The following is a 21071-nucleotide window of genomic DNA, read 5'->3' as shown; positions in this document are numbered from 1 at the left end:
ACAAACATCCCTCAGATAAAAACAAAGGCCAAAAATAAAATATAGAATTTAACAATAACATTTTTAAAAAGTACAACTGGCTTGGTTTGTCTAAAGAGAGAATTTTCTAAGCTGTTCCTGTCTTAAATGTGACACTGATAATAGCTGAAACATTTAAGCAAAAAATAAAATAAAAAATCCCTCCCCCAGTGACTAAAATTAAAATTCAAGTTTGCTTGACATTTTTATTCCTTGCTTCGTAATGACCAAGGATAAGTGCAATTTAGAAAAAATAGTTTTGACATTTTTGCACCTTTCAACACATCTCTTCAGTGAATCAGCTTTCACAGATTCACACAGGTGGTTTGGCATTGATGATCACGTTACCCTAACCCTGACACAGCCCTGTGAAACAAATGTAGACAGATATAAATGTATATAACGACAATCAAAAAACGATGGTAGATTGTTTTAAACATTGAAGTTTAGAACCCATTTTATGGATTTATGGATTTTTAACCTTTTTCCACTCGTTTGCTCGTTATTTTGGAGCTGTTGATGTACATGAGCCATTTAAAAGTACAAACACAAGTTCTATAGTATTTGCGCACTACGACAACACATACGGAGACCTCTGAAGAACACTTTGAAATTCTGTCAACGAGTTGATTCTTCATTGTTTCTACACGCCATCAAAAACCAGCACAGACATTGTGGGACATGTTCAGCAGGGTTACCAGAATTGGATTTAGATTTTAAAAAAAAGTATGGTATGTGTGCCAGAAAAGTATCAAGTTTATCAGTTTTAAAAGGAAAGTGCACTTCAGTAGAAGTTGACTTCTTTGTCTTTTTTGGATGCTCCAATAAAGGGTCACCACAACGAATCATCTACTTCCATCTGACCCCTCCTCTGCATCCTCGTCACTCACACCAATCACCCTCATCTCGTTTTTAGCCTTCCTCTTCATCTCCTTCCCAGTCTCCCTTTCTCTCAGAAGCATTTTGCATCTGTTATCTCTGTTTGAGATTCAAATATTCAATTTACTTTTGATTTGACATCAATTCATTTCTGACAAAACTCTTTACATTTACCCAGATTTGGAATTGCCATACAAAACAGATGGAATAACTTGGGATCCTTCTTTAAAAAAAATAATTCCTCATTCTTGCAAATATGTCAAAACTAAACCAAATAAAACGCTAATTATTAATTTAGAGACATTAAAGTTTGTCCTGCATTTTTTTAACCCATTTTCCTTTATTTTACTTATTCAGATGTTTATATTTCACAACGTGACCATCACAGTCCCAGAGAACTTCACCCAGTGCACCACCCACGGCAGCTTCGTCCAGCGCTGGCAGGAGACGCTCTACAACATGTTCACTTTTGTGTGCCTCTTTCTGCTGCCTCTAGTCATCATGATTTTCTGCTACACTCGAATACTTGTTGAGATATCAAGCCGCATCGCTCGGAATAACAGTAAGGTTCCTCGTTCATTAAATGTCGGTTTGAAATATGTTTTTTCTGGAAGGAATACATAACGTCAGTGTTTTCTTCTTTTCCAGTGGTGTCCAGAGATATTCATCTTCGTCGCTCTCACAACAACATCCCCAAAGCTCGGATGAGGACTCTAAAGATGAGTATCGTTATTGTGACTTCATTCATCATCTGCTGGACTCCGTACTACCTGCTCGGTCTGTGGTATTGGCTTTTTCCGGAGAAAATGGAGGAGACCGTCTCTCATTCACTCACCCACATGCTGTTTATCTTTGGCCTCTTCAATGCATGTCTGGACCCCATCACCTATGGCCTGTTTACCATCCACCTGCGTCAGGGCGCGAGGAGACGGCGGCAGATTTCGAACGCACAGACCGAACTTGAAAACAACTCCTGTCTTATGCAAATGTCTTGTTTGTCAGCTCATAGGCAGAATGTGTCAAGTGGCCTCAGTAAACACACAGAGGAGATAAATGACAACAGCAGCACAAAAAACGCCTCAAGCCCTTCCATTTCAGTCAGCAGAATTTAAAAGCTTAAAGAATTTTAATAGGATAAAAAAAAAAAAACTATCCTGTCCGTTTTCGTTCTCTGGAGTGGATTTTGTGACAATGATGCCTAGGAAAACTTAAACCTTTGATTCATTTTTCAGCTGAGCTTTGTTTTTTATCATGAATGTAAAAATAAGATACTATTTTCTACATGAGTAGCTCTTATATGCTCTCTAATAGACATGTTAAAGGAAGCCATGTCTGCAGAATAACAAACGGGAAACCACAAAACGCATCTTTTTCACAATTTTGAGAGAAAAAAAAGGCAATTATCCACAGAAGACGTGTGAATTTTGAACGCGGAAGTTTGAAACATACATGGACTTTTCATTGGAAGCGACCGGGAGATCTTTGTTCTAATACTCATTGATGGTCATGAGCTCAGGGTCATGACCGAAAGAATGAGGTCCCGAATACAAAATGAACTTCCTCCGTAGGGTGGCTGGACACTCCCTTAGAGAAGCTCGGCCACCCAGAGAGAGCTCGGAGTAGAGCCGCTGCTCCTTCACTTCCAGAGGAGCCAGTTGAGGTGGCTCGGTCATCTGGTCTGGATGCCTCCTGGACACCTCCCTGGGGAGGTTTTCCAGGCATGTCCCACTAGGGAAGGCCCTGGGGAAGACCCAGGACACGCTGGAGAGACAACGACTCTTGGCTGGCCTGGGAACACCTTGGGGTCCCCCCAGAGGAGCTGGAGGAAGTGGCCAGCGAGAGGGAAGTCTGGGCATCTTTGCTTAAACTGCTGCCCCCACGACCCGGTCCCGGTTGAGCGGAAGAAAATGGATGGATGGATGGTGATCGCTTGAACAGCCATTGCAGAGGGCGATGTGAACGTAGCTTCAGTTGTGTGCGCGTTTGTTGACGCAGACCACTTCTACTCCCAGATGCTGGGAGCTTGGAGCAGGAAGCTCAATTTCAGCATAATTTCTTTATCACAAATACCATTGTTTTCAAAATGCATTTTCCTGATTTACAATAATTTGAAAAAGAAATACTCAGAAAGGCAACTTTAAGCTGATCATCAAAAAAATGCCACAAGAACATGTTAAAACCACCAAAAACACCATTTTCATCAAAGTGGGTCTTTAAGAGGATTTGTTGAGCACACACATATCGCTGCCATTCTTTAGTTTTGCAGCAGACTGAGCTTGAAAATGATCAATATTGAACGCTTGACAGGTACAATGTTTAACCCCTGAGGAAAGTTAACCTTTAAGGAATAAAACTCAGCCCAGGGGGACAGCCTGTTTCATTGCTAAATGGGTAACAACAGCAAACTTCATTTTATTCTTCAACAATTTCTGTTACCTTACGTTTCTTTTTTTTTATTTATCAGAATCTCAGAGGCTCCCCTTTATTATGAAGGTCACATGCCAACTAAAACCTTCATAACAGAATTCTTTTAGAACAATTTTGAAGAACATTCTGAAGAAGTTAGAAAAATACTTTTTTCAATCAGTTTGTTATAATTTTTTTTCTATGTCATTAGTGGGATAGTTTGTTCTTCTAGGCACAAGTTGCAGCTGGGATGATTTGTTAAAATGTCCATCTCATCTTCACTAAGATCAAATGGGTGTAAAATCTAAAAATTGAGACAGGAAAGCAAAGCTCATTGCCTTCAGAGACAAAATCTTATTTTCCTCTTGGGTTCAAGCATCCTTGGATTTTCACAGATTTCTTTTTTTCTGTGCCAGCTTAGGAAAAAATACTGAAAGCTGTCATCACTTTTCCCGTTACAACTAAATTCTGTTTTTCCCCCTTTGGAGCTCAAAAGAGGCTTATTGCTGCCACTTTGATGTCTGTGCATGACTTTTGCCGTGTGATACGTATGCATGCATATTCTTTCATGCCATTTCATGGAGGACATATACATCAGGATCCAGCTGTAGTATTTTGAAAAAGCTCCCGTTGGATGTTCTGACTTGTCGGTCCTCGGACAGAAACACTGTTGGTTTGAAGCAGATGGCGATGCCCTTCACTGGCGGGGATCCCCCCCGCTGTCTGTCCCAGAGGTGCACGCTGAACTGGGATAATTGACATTCAAAGTTGCTGCTTTCTCAGCTTGAAAAGAGAAAAAGAAAAAAATCACCAAATGAGCTGCAGCTTAAGGAGCTGGTCTCTGTGGACACTTTCTGAGTCATTTTAAATGACCTGAAAGCAAAGACTCACACCTGCCGATACTTTTACTATTTTAGTTTTGTTGCAGAGGTTGACTATTCTCCTGCTTTTTCTGAGTTTTAATGTGGTTTGATATGTATTTGTGTTGCTTGTGTACATGTCTTTGTGTACAATCTGTTCGTGTGTGAACTGTGTTTAGTTGCCTGTTTAAGCCTAAAGCCCCTGACAGAGTTTCTTGATGTATATTTTTGAGAAAAGAGACAAAAAAGTGAAAGAAGCACATAAGGTTTAAAAAGATTTTGCTTTATTATTTCCTACAAAGCTATAATTAAAAAGCTGTAACTGTCTACGACTAAAAACAGGTGTATCAAACATGATATGATGAATGTTAAAACATTTTCCATCTGTGATTGTAGTCACAACTACCAGGATCTCACTTTCTTTCTCCTTCTTATTTTTTTAATCCAAATCTTTAATTCCTGCAAGGTTGACCAAAATATTGAAACATTTGCTAACCTTGTTTTTTTATGTAAACAAAAACAATTTCCTTCATTTCAAAGCAACACAAAATTGATTTTCCCATGAACTCAACAGAATTCACACTAAAAACACTAAAAATCCTTTAAATACTGTCTTGTGTTGTTTTGTTTGGTGGATTATATCAGAAGTGGTAAGAGGTTATAAAAAATGTATTATTGTGCATCGACTACATGAATGAAATCTATGATAAATAAAAATACAAAACTATTGGTCCAATTTGAGTTGTTTTTATTTATCTAATAAGAACATTTTTTAGTTCAAATACATTTTTTTTTAGTTGTGTAACTTTTTTTTTAATTGTTTAGATTTAGAGTATTATAAGCGCTTCCCTTAGGATACTGAGAGCCTCATGAGAGGGTCAGTCAGGTCTTCGTCTGATTGTCAGGACTTTTTGGATGGGTTCCATTTAGGATCAACTTAAAGTTAAAAGAAAATAAATTGATTGTAAATTTGCAAACAATTTATATTGTTTAATTACATTTTTCCCAATATATTTTCTCAATACAAACTATAGATTTGTGTATTTCATTGTAATTATGTGCAAGTTCCTGTAAAACTTTCATCCTTTCATTGATGGGCCATTCTTGTCAAGGTCACCGATTTAATTTCTCTTCACACAAAGATTTATTTGGGAACAAGAACATTTTCTTCAACTTTTCATCAAAAAGCATAATCTCTTTTTTTAAATGGTAATTATTGATGATCCTTCTGAGGTTTGTATGTTTTTCATATCTTAACCCTGATCAGAAATTCATTTCATTACCTAAAACAAATACTCAAATTGAAAAAAATTGTTGACAGCACTAATTACAATATTAGAACCTGTTTTTCAGAGAAATGAGTGATCTCATAAATGAAATTTCACATTGACATTTAATTTATAATTATAGAGGATTGGAAAAAAAGTGTGGCTCATTTCCAACACTCTTAAACTCATATCCAAGATATAATTTAGTTGAAGAAGTGTCTTTCAAACCAACTAACAAAAACAAGTGTTAAAGATAAATTCAAAAATAGACATGTTAAATGTTCCATCAATGAAAACACAACTGGGTGTGTGAAATTTGTTCTCCGCAATTGACCCATCGGCTCGAGGAGAAATGAGGTGTAAACACAGTACTTGTGAGCCATTTTAACATCCAAAAATCCAGCCCCTTAATTCTGATCAGGAAGTCATTGAACATTTTTTCTTTATTTGGTATGAACCAATTGTGAATTTGAGCGCACAAGGTATTGATCCCAGGTTGGACACTCTTCCACTGGGCCACTGATCGTGATGAATTCATACATTTGAATATTAAACAAAGTTTTAGTTTATTTTGAAGGGATGTGTTTGGTTTCATGTGCCATTGGGGACGGACCTAAAACTGTAGGAGACAGGCAAAACACAAACTGTGATAAAAAAAGATCAAAATGAAAAATCCTATTAAAAACAGATGATCTGACTAGGCTGAACTGCAGAGCAGACACTGAGGATGATTAACCTAAATGAAGACAGCTGTGGATAATTAACAAATGTAACCAGGAGAGGCTGACAGACAAAAAACAAACCTGAAAAAGGAACCAAGAAAACAAATTAAAGGGCAACATTCCTCACAGTTTGTGGTCATGAAAACGAATAAAGCAACAGAAGTATTTTTTTTTTTTTGTAGACCATGCCATATTTAGTAACCACAAATGCCCTTTTTTGGGACAAAAGCCAATCAAGTTTAGCAACAATCAAACAGTCAAAACTTTTTTAACCTGCTTACAAATTATTAATCACTTCAAAAAGTATTTTTTATGTCAGATTCATATTTCTCTTCTTCTACTTTGCTTTTAATATGGAAATATACTTCATTGTAATATATCTGTGAATGAAGCTTTGATAACAAAAAAAAAGGAAAGAGCAAATTGTTTCTAAATCAAAATAGATTTAATAAATTTTATTCTTATTTGTAAATAACGGATCATGTAGGTTTTGTTTTAACATATGGCCAAGAAACCTAAACAGCAATGACCACTTTAAAAAAAAAGAAAAATTTATTTAAAATGACACACGAATTAGTCCTGACATTTCTGACCCTCCTTTTGCTCTTTGTTCCTATTCATCCAAACATCGCTTGATGGAGTTTCTTGTTGAGGAAAATTATTAGCACAATAAAAAGGAAAAGAATCCTGAATATCTGAGCGCAACAGTCACTGATTTGATGTGTTTGGAAAATTTGTTTTGAAGTGGAACTTGTTTTAGTCATCAGAATATTTTTCATGAAAGTGGAACTTTCTAGTTTTCTAATCACAAAGAAAAAACAGTTTTTTAAAATAACGTTGTGGGTACCTTAACCATTCGGCCTGCAAGAACCCCTAACGGTTGTTGCAGGCTGAATGGTTATGGTACCTACAACGGTTCAAATGGACAACTGTCAATTCAGGCAAAAATTTCTATTTTTCTATTTTCATTAAATTTTTCTAAAAACTGTTCTCCTCTGAAGATTTACTTGGATTTGACAGTCTGCTCAAATATCTGGAAATTTTTTAAAAAATATCTTGCAGAAAACTTTTTTTCTTTTACAACTTTTAACTGTTCTGACTGCATTCTAACACATTTGCTGTGTTACATTGGGAAGGCTATTCTGCAACTTCAAACTTATAGCTACAATAACTTGTGCAAAGTTTTAGGCCAAAAAGAATGTACGTATTCAATCTTTTTTCTTAAATAAAAATTCAGATTATTTTGTTTACAATTTTGTTATTTAAGCAAAAAAAAAAAGCAACGATCTTCAGCCAAAATTATGCAAACAAGCATATCTCTGCAGGAAATGCAATTGATCTAGTTCAGTTTTCTTTAAGAACGGTACTCTTCTGATGATATATTTTTTTATTGACAGTCTATTTGAAAAGTTGGAAATGTTTTAAAAAATATACTTTCCTTGAGTGACAAAACACTCCCAATAAAATAAAAAGTCTTTGCAAGTTGAAATTTTAAGAGCCGATTTAGATTTAAAAAAAATTTTTAACAGAAAAATCTCCCTGTGATGCTGTGACCAAAAGTCCAACGCTTTCCTCTCAGCAGTGCTCACTGAACTGGGAAAAATGGACATGATGAAAGGCACATCCTTGAGATAGATGCTCATCAGTGACCTGGAGCTCTCGAGTTATTCTAAAGCAAATGACAAGGTCACGAAGGCGGGCAGATCCTCCTGAAATGAATCTGAGCGCTTACTGACACTTTCAGACAAATTCATTGTAAGACATGAGCTCCTGTCGCAGGAAGATTGGTTTGAAAATTTGCTTCTGCTTGACTGGCCATGCTGACAGACCCAACAGCTGACAATGAATTTTAATCACGTTCTATCATGGTGGACTTGCGTTGCATGGAAAAGGCTCCAGTTTAGTGGAGCTGACAGGAAGTTATGAGGACAATAAATCAATTAAAGATTTATTCATCAAACAGAGCTGAACAGAATTTTCACCAAAAAGGAGGTTATTTTAGAGAAGCTACTTCACTGAAAATGAACTTTAAAAAAAAGAAAATGGCTTTTTTTGGTTTCCAAACCAAATATTTATGTTTATCTATCATTTACCCATTTTCTTTATCTAAAATTTAAAAGTTCAGACAAGAAGGCATCCTTGTCTGAATCGAACTTGGATTTTGAAATCTAAAAAGACACAAATGTATAAGTCGCTAATAACCAACCAATGATGTGACATCTTGAGGAAGGGAGACGGCAAGCCTCAATTTCCCCTCTCTCATGACCTCAGTAAATAAATGAAGTCCTGAAATTTCACAAAATGATAGAAATGGTTTGTGACCGGAAGTCTTAAAAGCATAGATGCCTTTCCATTTTAAAATCTCTTGAAGATAAATGCTGAAGTAAATCCATTTGAAAACACAACCTTGTGTGCCATTGCTATTGTGCTGCTGCACATCAACAGATGCTCAACATAGATTTACAGTAACAAAGACCTCTTCAGGATATTTTAAGCTGAAATAAATTCAAATAACTTCCACTCTAACAAAAGCATTGTCCTTCTGTAACTCTGAGGGACACTAAAGTACACATTTATGGCTGGTTCTGGGCATTGAATTCCCAAGGAGAGTACAGTTTTTCTTTACTGTATTTTCAGCTTAAGTCTGACCCAACTGATTTAAAGTTCTCGTAAAGCTCAAATCAGGAGAAACATGTTATTATTCCCTATTTGGGATTTACTTCTAACATAAAACATTACAAAACACATTCAACATAATTTTTTTTCGACATGTTTAGTTTTAACTTAATTTTGAGTGCTATTTGCAAAAATTAATGTATTATTACAGCTTAACTGCCTCATCAAGAAGCGCTTGAATTCAGCATCTGTCTTCTCAACAGACGTTCATTTTCCTAACCAGCCTTCACCGAAGCCACTTGTGGTCAAACCAAAGCTGCTACTTTGTCAATAAAATCCAGTATACTGAAATTAAAACAAATGCATTCAATAATAAAAAAGTAGAAATGAAATGTGTAATAGAACAAAAATAAAAGCAGCCCACGGGATGATTTAGTCTCCAGTCTGACCTCAATCATGATTATATTTTACCGCTTGCATGCGTTTGTTAATGTGTCTCTCTGTAGTACGGTGACGTTTGAAGGTTTTCCATTGCATGAGAATGACTAAGCCCGAGCATAGGATGGAGTAGAAATAAATGCAGCTTTCTTTTTGTTTTCACCTCTTTTATGTTGCACAGATCAATTTGATGAAGGCCAGGTTATTATTATTATCTAGGCTTTGCAGCACGGAGGCAAATGTCATTTCAACATTTTTTTTTATAAAGAAACCCTTCAATGGGTTGATATGTTACTGGTTGTGTTTTCTGTAGTTTAATGTAAATACCAACATACATGTAACAGATTAAGTGACTTGTGTTGATTTAAACACATTTTAGGTTCTCACAAACACCATTCTTACATTTTTCTACACTTTTCTGTCTAGACAAAACCTATAAACTAGTGGACCAAATTGATGTGTTACGATTGACAGGGATTCCAGTCCCAAGAAAAGTATGTAAAAGCAATGAAAAAATAAAAATAAAAACATCAGGAGGCAGCAGGATTATAAGAACAAGTGTTCTAACTTGTGTTTTAACATAATGATGGAAAGAACAAGTTAGAGAAAGATTTAAAAACTTGCAATTCCAGAGTTTATCCCTGTGGGAAAATGATAAAAACAGAACAAAAGAAAGGTTGATAAAGATAAAGGCTGTAATAATTCGGAAAAAGGGCTTTGCTTTCTTGCAGCACAGTGATTTAGTCCAGGCGTTTCTTCAGAGAAGCCACCTTGACATATTACAGAGCTACATCATTATCAGAGAATCCATTGACAGAACTCAATATCTGAAATGTTAAAGGTTTGAAGGAAGGGTATTTCAGAGAAAAACTATCCAGCAATACATTTCTATAAAAAACATCAGAAAATGTTTTTTTTTATCATTTCCTAGTAAAATCCTAAGGGGACTTTGATGTCAACTTCTGTGATTTACTTTAAGAAGAGGGGCTGCATGAATACTGACTGAATTCTTTATCATTCCTGCCATCAGTCGAGATACTACACACAAAAACATCCGTATGTTTGACAGAAAACGCAAGATTTCAAGAGCTTCACATATCAGTGGAGACCTAAAGCTGCCCTAAAACATCTTAGTAAAGATTTTCTCCACTTCAACATCTCTGTTGTGACAGGTATCATGTAGAAAGCGCTGTGAAGTTTTTCAAACTGATCATATGTGCTCATATGTCTGTCAGAACCACACAGATAAAATCCATGGGATTCCCCTGAACTTTGTTTTTCACCCCAACCAACAGGGTAATGTGAGGATGCCAGGACGATGCACTCTGTGACATGTAAATTTGCGTGTGAATGATCCGTGCCGGCACTCTGCGACACCTCCTGACACAGCCCCATCACACGAGAGGAGCTTTTCTGCTGTACAGCTGGGAAAATAAACAAACACCAGAGATCCACGGTGTGGCAAAGAAGATTTACGTGACAGACACTGATGTGAACTCAACATGATGGACGACCTTGTTTTTACTGAGGCCAACGCAGCTAAGTAGACCTGTTTAAAATTGAAAAGTATAGTTTTAAAGAAGAAACAATGAATCCAATTTTCTGCCTGGCGTTTGCATTTATAGGCTTAACTGTATGAGGCGGACAAATGATGACGGCAAATGAAAGACCTGATAACACAGGAGCCAGGTCCAGTTCGAGCTTATCTTGACCCCCAAAAAGAGTTACGTCTCCAAGTAGATGCTAACATGGCAAACCAGTTGCAAACCTATGCGTCAAAATCCCTCAACAAGACAGAACAAAACTATGTGCCGATTGAAAAACTTGTATGCAGTGCTTTTTCGGCTGCAAGCGCTTTCATGACTCCATCTATGTCAGAAAAGTCACTGTAAAATCAGATCACAAGTCCTTGGAGTGCCGGTACCTAGGCAGGTATTTTTTGTTGGAAAGACTTTACAGTTATACCTCTGCAGCTGTGATTGCCAGACTCAAAGCAGCAATGGCAAGACACGGAATTCCCCAGATCGTCATAAGTGACAACAGACCATGCTACAGATCAAAAGAGTTCAATCATTTTGCAGAAACACGACCATCCCACACTATCCACAGAGCAATGGACTTGCAGAAAAGACCGTCCATACAGAAAGAGATGAAGGAAAAGATTCATATCCAAGTTTGCTTGAATAGAGAAATACCCCAGTTTACAACCTTTACTCACCAGCACAGCTACTCATGAGCCACAGATTATGTTCAATACTCCCAAACACACCTGAGCAGCTAAAGCCACAGGTTTCCTCTCAGCAAATGTGCGTGTCAAGAGAGAAGTCTGTCTGCAGCGTCAGGCATTCTTTAACAAATGTGCCAAACCTCTTACCCCACTAGCTGCAGGTACACCCATTACTTACCAGCAAGAAAATGACACCTGGAAACCAGCAACAGTTGCCCAACCAGCAGATGCAAACATACATTATCACATCACAACAATGGAAGGACAAACATTAAGATGGAACAGGCGTCATCTAAGAGAGAGACATTCTGACAGCAAAGTCAAGAGCACAGAAGAAGTTCAGCAACCTGAGCCCAGCAATAAGGAACCGACAAATTCTCAGTCAACATCTGCTGAATCTGAAAGCAAGGTGAAAGACACTTTGTCAAATGACCAACCGCCTGGATGACACAAAGTCAGGACGGGTCGTTAAACCAAAACAAGTTCTCTATATGCAAGATAGTTTAATATTTGTCATAGTTAAAGTTCTGTATTTTGCACTAATGTTGCTTAAAAGTATAAACAATTTTCAAAGAGTTTTGTTCATTTAAGGGTACATAGAAGTGCAGTGCATATTTTTAGTTCAAGGGGGATGTGGTACTCTGACCACTAGGTGTCACTGATTTACAAAACGTGCCTACCTGTTGTGTTGTGAAGTCTCACGGGACCTGATGAGACAGATTTGGGCTTTAGGCGCCCCTCTCCCTCCGACGATGAAGAAGATGAATTGGGTGGCACAGATTCGGAGGTCTCACCCTGGTGTGGAGTGGCTTGTAGATCTCCTTCCACCAGTTTCTCCTGGGTACAAAGTTCACTCCTCCATTTTGCAGTGTTTACCTCCACGACTGGCCATCTTGTCTCACTTCTGACGCCACGTGTGACGTGATTCTTCTTAGCAGTGAAAAAAATAAAACACTTGGAAATAAGATGACTGAGCAAGCAGACTCCAAAGATCAAACAATTGGATTTTATTTTTCAAAAAATAAAAATCAAAGAAAGAATACAAGTGATTCTGGGAGAGCCTGTTGCCACTACTAACACCAAGACTGCTTTCTCTCAACTGGGAAAAGTTCACCCCTTATAAAGGCTTAGCCCCTCCCACAGGCCAATTAACCACACACTTCTTTGAAAGAAATTCCTGCTTTGCAACCAGGAGGATTCTTAAACATGACCCCAAAATTACAGATATAATTTTTAACAAATTAAATATAGAATACATTTGAAACAAAATCAATCAGTCAGAAAGGGAAATAAAGCAAAAAAAATATATATATATATTTTGACATATGAAGTCACTTCCTTTTTCCTGTAACTGTAATCTGTATGCTGTTGTGTACAATGGTCTGGTTTGGCTGTTTGTGAAGGTAACTTAGATGTGAGTGAGATTCTATTTCAAACCAAGAGTGCACCCTTAGAATTAAACAGAATTGGACTATTAAGCTGTGGTAAAATGTGAATGATTTGTTTGCCTGGGTGTGTATATATCCTGTGAAAACCATAAACTGCTACTGGGCTTATAGAAAAGAGACTAACAGGCAATTGAGGCTGGTGTTCAAGCGCTGTCCTGCAACCTGTGACGGTACTTCGTCACAGAGTCGAAGAGAAAAGATTCCAGTATGAACAGGTTGGAATATAGTTTATCCATACATTGTTGATTACTTTAAGTAGTGATTAACTGTAGTGGCAAAAATCCCTCTTTCTGTATCTCTCACAAAACCATATATATTTCTACAGAGGGTTTTGCAACTGGATGCAATGGAAAGACCCCATGAATACATCTACATTGATGAAGCTGGATTTAATCTCACCAAAAGGAGAGGAGAGGCCATAATGTGACTGGCCATTGGGCCATTGTTGGTGTTCCTGGGCAGTGCCACAGTATGTGCTGCCATCCACCACCATGCCAACCTGGGGCCTAACAACACTCACCAGCTCCTCATTTTCCTCAATCACATGGAAGATCCTCTGTTAGGCCAGCAGGATGATCACAGAGCACTCCAGGTTAGAGAGTGATTCAATATGAACCAAGGTTTTATCAATCTTCTGCCTTCCACCGTTCTCCCCTTTCCTAAACCCTATTGAGGAATTCTTCTCCCCATGGCGGTGGAAGGTATGAACGCCAACTTTACACCAGGGCAAATCTCTGGCAAGCCATGGAACTTGCCTGTGGTGACATAGGTGTGGAGGCATGCCAAGCCTGGATACGCCATGTCAGGGGTTTTTTACCCTGTTGTCTGGCCAGACAAAATCTGGCTTGTGATGTGCATGAAGTCCTGTGGCCTGACCCAGTGCACGGACATCATGTTTTGGCTGGATAATGCAGGTATTTGTATATTTTTGTACTTTATTTTTACTTGTACCCAAGTGACAAACGCTTGTTCGTTTTTACAAGTGCTACCTGTTTTTGTTGTTATACAAGCCCTAGATGCACAGGTTTTCTGCAGCATGCATTTAGCCCACAGTCAACAATAAACTTTTATTTCTCCAGCTGCATGTCCTGAGCATTGTTTTTTATTTTTCTATGTATTGTTTGGTGACTGTTCAATGTTCCTTTTAATTTTCACTGACTTAGGGCTCATTTTCACAACAAAGTTCAGGTTTGAGCTGTTTTGGACTGTTTTGAGGTGAAAATTTGCTTTTGCAAAAAGAATCTAAGGTTTTGTGACTATAGCTTGAAAATTGGGTTTTGTGTTCCAAATCCTGAGTCCCTGATTGGTCAAAGTTTAACTGGTTTAACTTCCAACATGCATATAATAGTCACATGTTTTATACTAAAAACAGAAAATGGTCGTAAAAATTTGTGTGGTTATGCTCAAACGTGAGAGTTTTAATTGGGAAGTCTGAAGCGTGCATTACACAGGCTTTATATTGGAAGTGGCCACTTGAACCCGCTTCGCTGAGCACGGTGTGAGCTTAGCTAAAGAAGCAGCTAATGAGAACTATCTTAACTTATAAAACTTTAATAAAATTTTCCATTGAGGAATCAAAAAACCTGGGCAAAATTCTTAATAGAAAGAAATCTACAAGTAAAACAGGAAGTTCAATAAAATTTGTATTTTTTTTTTTTTTTTACGCATAAAATCTGAACATCTGAGATGCATAACATTTTCTTTTGACAGTTTCCCTTTTGAGACTTTAAAAAAGTGAGAAGAATGTCCAGGGACAGTGGCTTTATTAAAGGATGCGTTTTCAGTCAGACAACTCTTGCAGTAAGAAATATTTATTTGACATTTTTCCACATTCTTTAAGTTGGCATTCACATATTTTCGTTTTGGCATAAGGCTCCGTTCAATTCCATAAAACTTCCATAAAATTCCATAACATTTCCATAAAACTTTTCGGGTAACAAAACCCCCCTTTACGGAGCCCACAGGTGGAAGCCGGGGAGGAGGGTGGGGCGAAGAATGAGCTCTGAAGGTAAGAAAGAATGAACAACTGCGCACCTGGCTTAAATAGGACGCTGAGCAGGTGAGTTAATTAACTGAACCGCCCTAGAGTATTTACCTGTAAAACACTGCAGCGAGTATCTGCCCGAAATACGATAAATCGTCATTTCATGACTAATTTACAATTCATTTCAATCACAGACAGATTGAAAAAAGCTGATTCACGACAATTTTTATGCATATTTGAAAAAGCTTAAAAGATCAAATTGATGTACACTGATTAGTAAATTTATTATGATGCTTTCATATTTCTGAAAAGTTTTCTTTCACAGCTGAACACCTTTCAGTTAGTCCCGACTTTGCTGTGGTTTGTCTTTCTGATCTCATGTGTTTTCACAAAATGAGTTCTGTGTTTGAAGGTCTCTGCATTCATCACCACACTGAAAGGTCAGAAGGCTGGCAATACAAAGCGCAGTAAAAACACAAAATGACGGCCTTTTGCAAAGACTCCCACTAATTCCCCGGACTTGTTTAACGCCATTCGTCCAATCCAGAGCAGGAAATCAATTCACATTAAATTTCCTCTCCAAAATGTGCAGAAAATGGCAAAAGAAAACAGACTTTTAATCAGACTAAAGTGAAAGTGCAGGGGTTCATTTTTTGTTTGGCTCCCTTATATTACAGTCTCACTCCAATAATCTTTTCCTCTATTTGTAAAAGCATTTCTAGTGGTCTTTTTATTATGAATATGCAATTTTTTGCCAAAATCAAAAAACCTTTGTCATGTTCTAGGACACATGTGTAACTCAATGCCCAGGGGCCAAATGTGGCCCGCCATGTTATTTTATGTGGCTCGCAAGAGCATAAATGTTTTTATTAAAAGAAAATTTTTGTTTGGTTGATTACATATTATTTATCAGTAGCTGCAGTTGTAATTATTCAATGTTTGCAGGTCTTATGTGTGCATGCAGACAAATAGTTGTCATCAAACCATCAGTTGGATGCAAGGCTGTGTGCAACCTTTTTTTGTAAAATGCAACACAAGTAATGCATGCTCTTTCTAGCTCATTTGTATGTTATTTTCCTGAATTCAATTAGACAGTTTGATCCTTCATTAATGGAGTTATGTGGGTTTTAATAAGCGGTCAAAATTTAAAAGGATTTATGTTAGAGTAACAAGCAAACATATGTTTTCTATGCAACTGTAATTGTCACTTTAAAAAGTTATAATAAATAAATATATAATGAGTTTTTTAACATTTAGGAGTACCGTAGTTGCATCTATTTTTCATTACATTTAGTTACATGTATAAGTTATATCTGGCCCTTTGAGGACAACCACTATGCTGATGTGGCCCTCAGTGAAAATGAGTTAGACCCCCTTTTTCTAGAACATAGTTTCTGCAGAGCAGCAGGAGTTCATTTGATAGAAATCGACCAATGAGTTGTGGGCAGGACTCTTGGTCCGCTTCCGCTTGCTACAACTTCCCATCAACCCTTTTCAACCCTTTCCTTACGTGCTCTCCTGCAAGTTTACAGCCCCTCAAAACCCCAACCTTACAGTACCGGTGAAGCAAAACTGAAATATTCGAGCTATCCAGCCGTACAGTTTTGATCCAGATTCCAGCTCAGACAAGGAAAACTAAGACGTGTACGGATCTATTTGTCTGCAAGTGGATGCATTAAAATGGAGCAGAGCAGGGAGCCTACGTCGTTCTACGTCACACCTACAAGCTTTTTCTTAATGTTTTGTCTGCTGCTGATTCACAACAATTCAGAAATGCAATTTCAAGCCTAATTTTCCTATGTATGATTCATGGGATTTGAGATTCAAGATAAAAGAACATGTCAAAAAAACACAAAAAACATTTAAAGGACACATTTCATTCAAGTTTCATTATTCACAGCAAATCACAATCACTTTCTTCCCTGTTACATTAATTGAAGATTGTTTATCCGCATTCCAGACATTTTACCGGCCCACCTCCACCCCTCCGGGCTTTTCGATTTGGCGCGTTCTGGCCTGAACCACTATCAGCGCCTGAGCTTTGGGGTCTCTTCACTTGGTCTGAGGTCATCACAAACATGCAAGATGTCACCATCCCAGAGCCCAACATCCAAAGACTACTGACTGACTATTCATGCTTTACTTTTAAATCCTTCTATCACACTTTTAAGATCAATACAATGTATTTCCAAAAAATATATACAAATTTGGGAGTTAACAGAATAGCAATTAGTTACTAAAAATTGGTAGAAATTAACATAACAAAAATCCCTTCTTACCTAATTTCAAAAGTCATAAAATGGTGGTTACGGAAAGTGACATCTATCCATTAGAATCACACAGTACAGCCAGCAAACAGATTTGTTTATTCAGCCATGAAACAAAGTTTTACTCATTTCACATATCATTCTGGTTTTATCAAAATTCCAATATCAATTCCAAATTCCAAGCTTGACTTAGCTATCAGTTCTAATGCATATTCAAAGATTAGCTTTAAATATTTTAATATTTTGGGTTAAACAAACAGAAAAATGGAGGACTTTCCATGGCTTTACATTGAAAAAGCCAGTGCATGCCAGTCGTTCACCTTTCTATTACAATAATTGATGCATGCAAAATTAAAGATTGTTTCTGTATGAACATGTTTGCAAGAGAAATAAACCAATTATATTTTACCGAGTTTTTATAGCAATATTATTATTGACTGTAAAGCCATTATTGTCAAAATTCAATATGAATTATTCCCTGGTTAAAATCTCACTATGTAATGATACACCAGAGGTCGGATCTAAACACGTGGCATCTTTTTTATGAGCAATATGCGATTTTGATTCATTTCCGTTGTGTACTGTTGTGCATCGCTGATGTTGTTGTAGATCCCTGAAACACGGTAACTGTAAGGTTTAGTCGGATGCTGGCCTGTGGAGGCAGGTGCTGATCCTGGTCGGCTGCCAACTCTGTTCTCCCCACTTAACTGCCTCAGATGTTGCCATTTCACATGTTCCCTAATGCCTAAATCTTTCTGACATACATGATGCAGACTTGCTTTGCAAAATTCAGCTCGAGTTCATTCGAGATGAAAATAGTTCCTATAGATCCCAAAAAGGGGATTAGGCATGCCAAATTTGACTAAATCAACAAGAAATTGTGCACAAAATAAATAAATAAATGAATTAATATCAGAGCAGATGGTTTGACGCTGAAAAATTCATTTCACCTTTAGAATGGAGTTCTTCCCAGAACCCCCTTTTATTCTCTGAATTATTTTGCCTCCCTGCTTGCAGCCATGCTTGCTATGTAGCAGTTAGTCTTTACTTTGTGCATGACTTTCATGCTGATCTGCTTATCCCCATAAATATATTACCATCTGTGCTATTCTTACTTTGCATTTCATTTTCCATCACAAAACAGAAGAAAATGATCTTCCATAGCCCACACAAGTCAAAATAAATGCTTGGTTTCATGCTTAAATACTCAAGACAAACCTGGATATTTGGTGCTATTCTTTTTAGCAGGAGCTCAGTTTATTAAAAAACAAAACAATTAATTTAATAAATAGTATGAACTATTAATTTATTCAGAAAACAACAAAAAAATTACTTTTCAAGACATTTATGTCTAAACTGTGCAACGAACCATAGATTCTTCTGTTTTCCTTTCAATTAGGTCCATAGGGTTAATATATAATCATTATATTAATTAAAATAAATCTATACTGCAAGTGGTGCAAAAATGTGCAGCAATAACAATGAAGCTCCTTCCCTTGTGGGTGGATTGTCAAATGTGTCAAATGAATTATGAATTTTTACCACCTCTTGCTCTGTAATTTTCAGCCCACATGACTTTAAAGTTCATGGAATAATAATGAGGTAATCTAAATTACAGCCCAATTTATGTGGAACTAAACTTGGACTTTTTTTTTCTTGCTGAGAAAAACAAACATGATTTTTGTTATTTTTTTAAATGGAGAGACAATCGGAACCAAGTTATTTTCAGATTTAATGTTGCTTAATTGAGAATTGTAAACTTCGGCAAAGAAGTTAAGCAGACAATTTAAGCTCTGTCTGGCAGGTTTTATCACATCATCAGAAGACTTACTCTTTATTAGCTGTAATAACCATTTTAACTTAAATCAAACGAAAAATAAGTTTCTCCAAAACCACAAAACAAAAGCCAGATCCCAATTGGCATGAAAAACATTCTGTGGTCTGACTAAATGTTAACCATTGAGCATGTGGGAGGTGGCAGTTATTTTTGTTTATTTGGCTGGTTTTTCATATATGCCTCTATGAAAACAAGAAATCTTCTATTATTTCTGTATGTGTAACAGAAATATTGTCAAAAGGTTCATTTCCTTTTTCAGACAACAATAAAATGTCAGTTTTTACGCATAATAGGTTTGCATTTGTGAAACTTGTCCACCAACTTGTCCTTTATCAGCAAAGGTTAAAGGTCAAGGAAAGTAAAGCATAGAGTGTGTAAAGTATGATTTCCATGATGCATATCTTTATGACTTTTAACAATAAATCAATAAAAATGTGGTTATTGCACAAACACACTGATCAAATTCACAGCAAATTATTGACCGATACTTCAAATTAATTTGCTTAAGGGAGCTGGCAGAAATGTATTATGGGTAAAAATGTGTTTTTCTTGATACATGGGTATTTTTGTGTAGCAATGGATGAGAAAAGACTAATATTTAATGCCTTTGCTATGTGAATAAGTCATTGTATGTGGTTGTTACATATTAAAATATTTAAGAAGGACATCATCTGTCAGAGGTTAACGCCACAAAGATTGAGTTCCAAAAATCATCTAACATTTTTAGTGTACTTGTTGTTTTTCATCATTTTGGATGCATAATCAAATCAATACATTAGATTTGAAGATAATAACAAAATGAGGGGTTTATCCATTCATTCTTGTGCAGTTTGGAGCTTGACGTCTTGCATTTACTAAAACATGATGTCTCTGTGTGTTTTTTCAAAGTTTTTTTTCAAGTCTGTTGTGTGTTTAGTGATTTGTATTTGTTTCGTTCCTTCGGAAGCCAGTAACTCTTCTTTAATGAACCACATCTGAGGATTTGTTGTAATGTTGACACAAACTGTTATGTTTTTCCAATGAAGCCCAAGAAAAACATGAGTATTTCTTTGCAACTGCCTCACTTCTGTCTTTTGTAACTTTAAATATGTGTTTTCTTCATTTGTCCTTGGGTTTTTGTTTTTGTTTTGTTTATCTATTATCTTTTTTGGCAGTTATCTTGAGAGAACTTCTTCTTTTTAATGTCTGGTTATTGTTGATTGCATGAACAGCCTCTAAAGGCCATTCTTTTAGCAGGGTTTTAGAATAGGCTGTTAGATCGCATTTTTAGGCCTACAAAGCTCATCCATGTTAACTTAATATAGCTAAAGGCTTTCAGACTGGGCACAAACATTGGATCTTATCTAATGGTACAGAAAAAAATTCAATCAGCTAAGGTTTTCATTAATAGATCAAAATCTTAACTTAATAATGAAACTAACCTCCTCCTGGCACTCTGCATAAATCACTGAAAACAAACAAAATGAAAACCTTCACTGTAAAATTACAACAAAAGAACAAGATATCAAAGAATCGCTCCTTATCTGCCGCCGCACATTACTTCCTGTGCGAGCAAAAAAACACGCTTTTGTGTGTGAAACATTTCTACCTCAGTCCATAGGGTGGACTAACAACAACCGGCAGTCTAGTATAATTAGTTAAAAGCTCATGGGGCTGATTTCATCCAGGATTAGACCGGTGAGACTTGCTGCTAGATCATTTTGTTCACAACCAACTCTGTGGCAGGTCCAGCAGAAGTGCAGGGACTCAAAGTGGGAGCTCTAAGTGCTCCATCTGTGTTTATTTTCTACAGGCGACAATTTGAGGAGGTACTGAATACGCAGCCTACACTCCTTACATACTTTCACTTACTTGCACAAAATGGGATGAGGAGATTATGACCCAACAGCCCACCTACACGACCACACGTATGGAAAACGGCAGGTTAATAATTACTGCAGAAGGAAGCAAAAGCAGTTATTTGTCAGCCAATCTTAAAGAATTTAAGGATCAAAAATTAAGGCATTTTTTTTTACTATATTATGATAGGACAAATGTGATTTTTGTTGTATATTATCACACACAAGAAATGTATTTTTGAGTAAGTGAAATACTCTCATTT

General features: G+C 36.9%; 1 protein-coding gene across 1 annotated transcript in view; it reads left to right on the top strand.

Annotated features, from left to right (window-relative positions):
* gnrh-r3 (gonadotropin-releasing hormone receptor 3) overlaps nt 1–4897 on the top strand; it is a 33901-nt gene extending 29004 nt beyond the window's left edge. Inside the window, 2 exon segments of the mRNA NM_001104923.1 lie at nt 1255–1459; nt 1546–4897. Coding sequence (NP_001098393.1) covers nt 1255–1459; nt 1546–2009 — 669 coding nt within the window. The 3' untranslated portion in view covers nt 2010–4897.
* The last annotated feature ends 16174 nt before the right edge of the window (nt 4898–21071 follow it).

Source organism: Oryzias latipes, chromosome 6 (assembly GCF_002234675.1).
Source record: "Oryzias latipes chromosome 6, ASM223467v1".
NCBI lineage: Eukaryota > Metazoa > Chordata > Actinopteri > Beloniformes > Adrianichthyidae > Oryzias > Oryzias latipes.
This window is presented reverse-complemented; position numbering and strand designations above follow the sequence as displayed.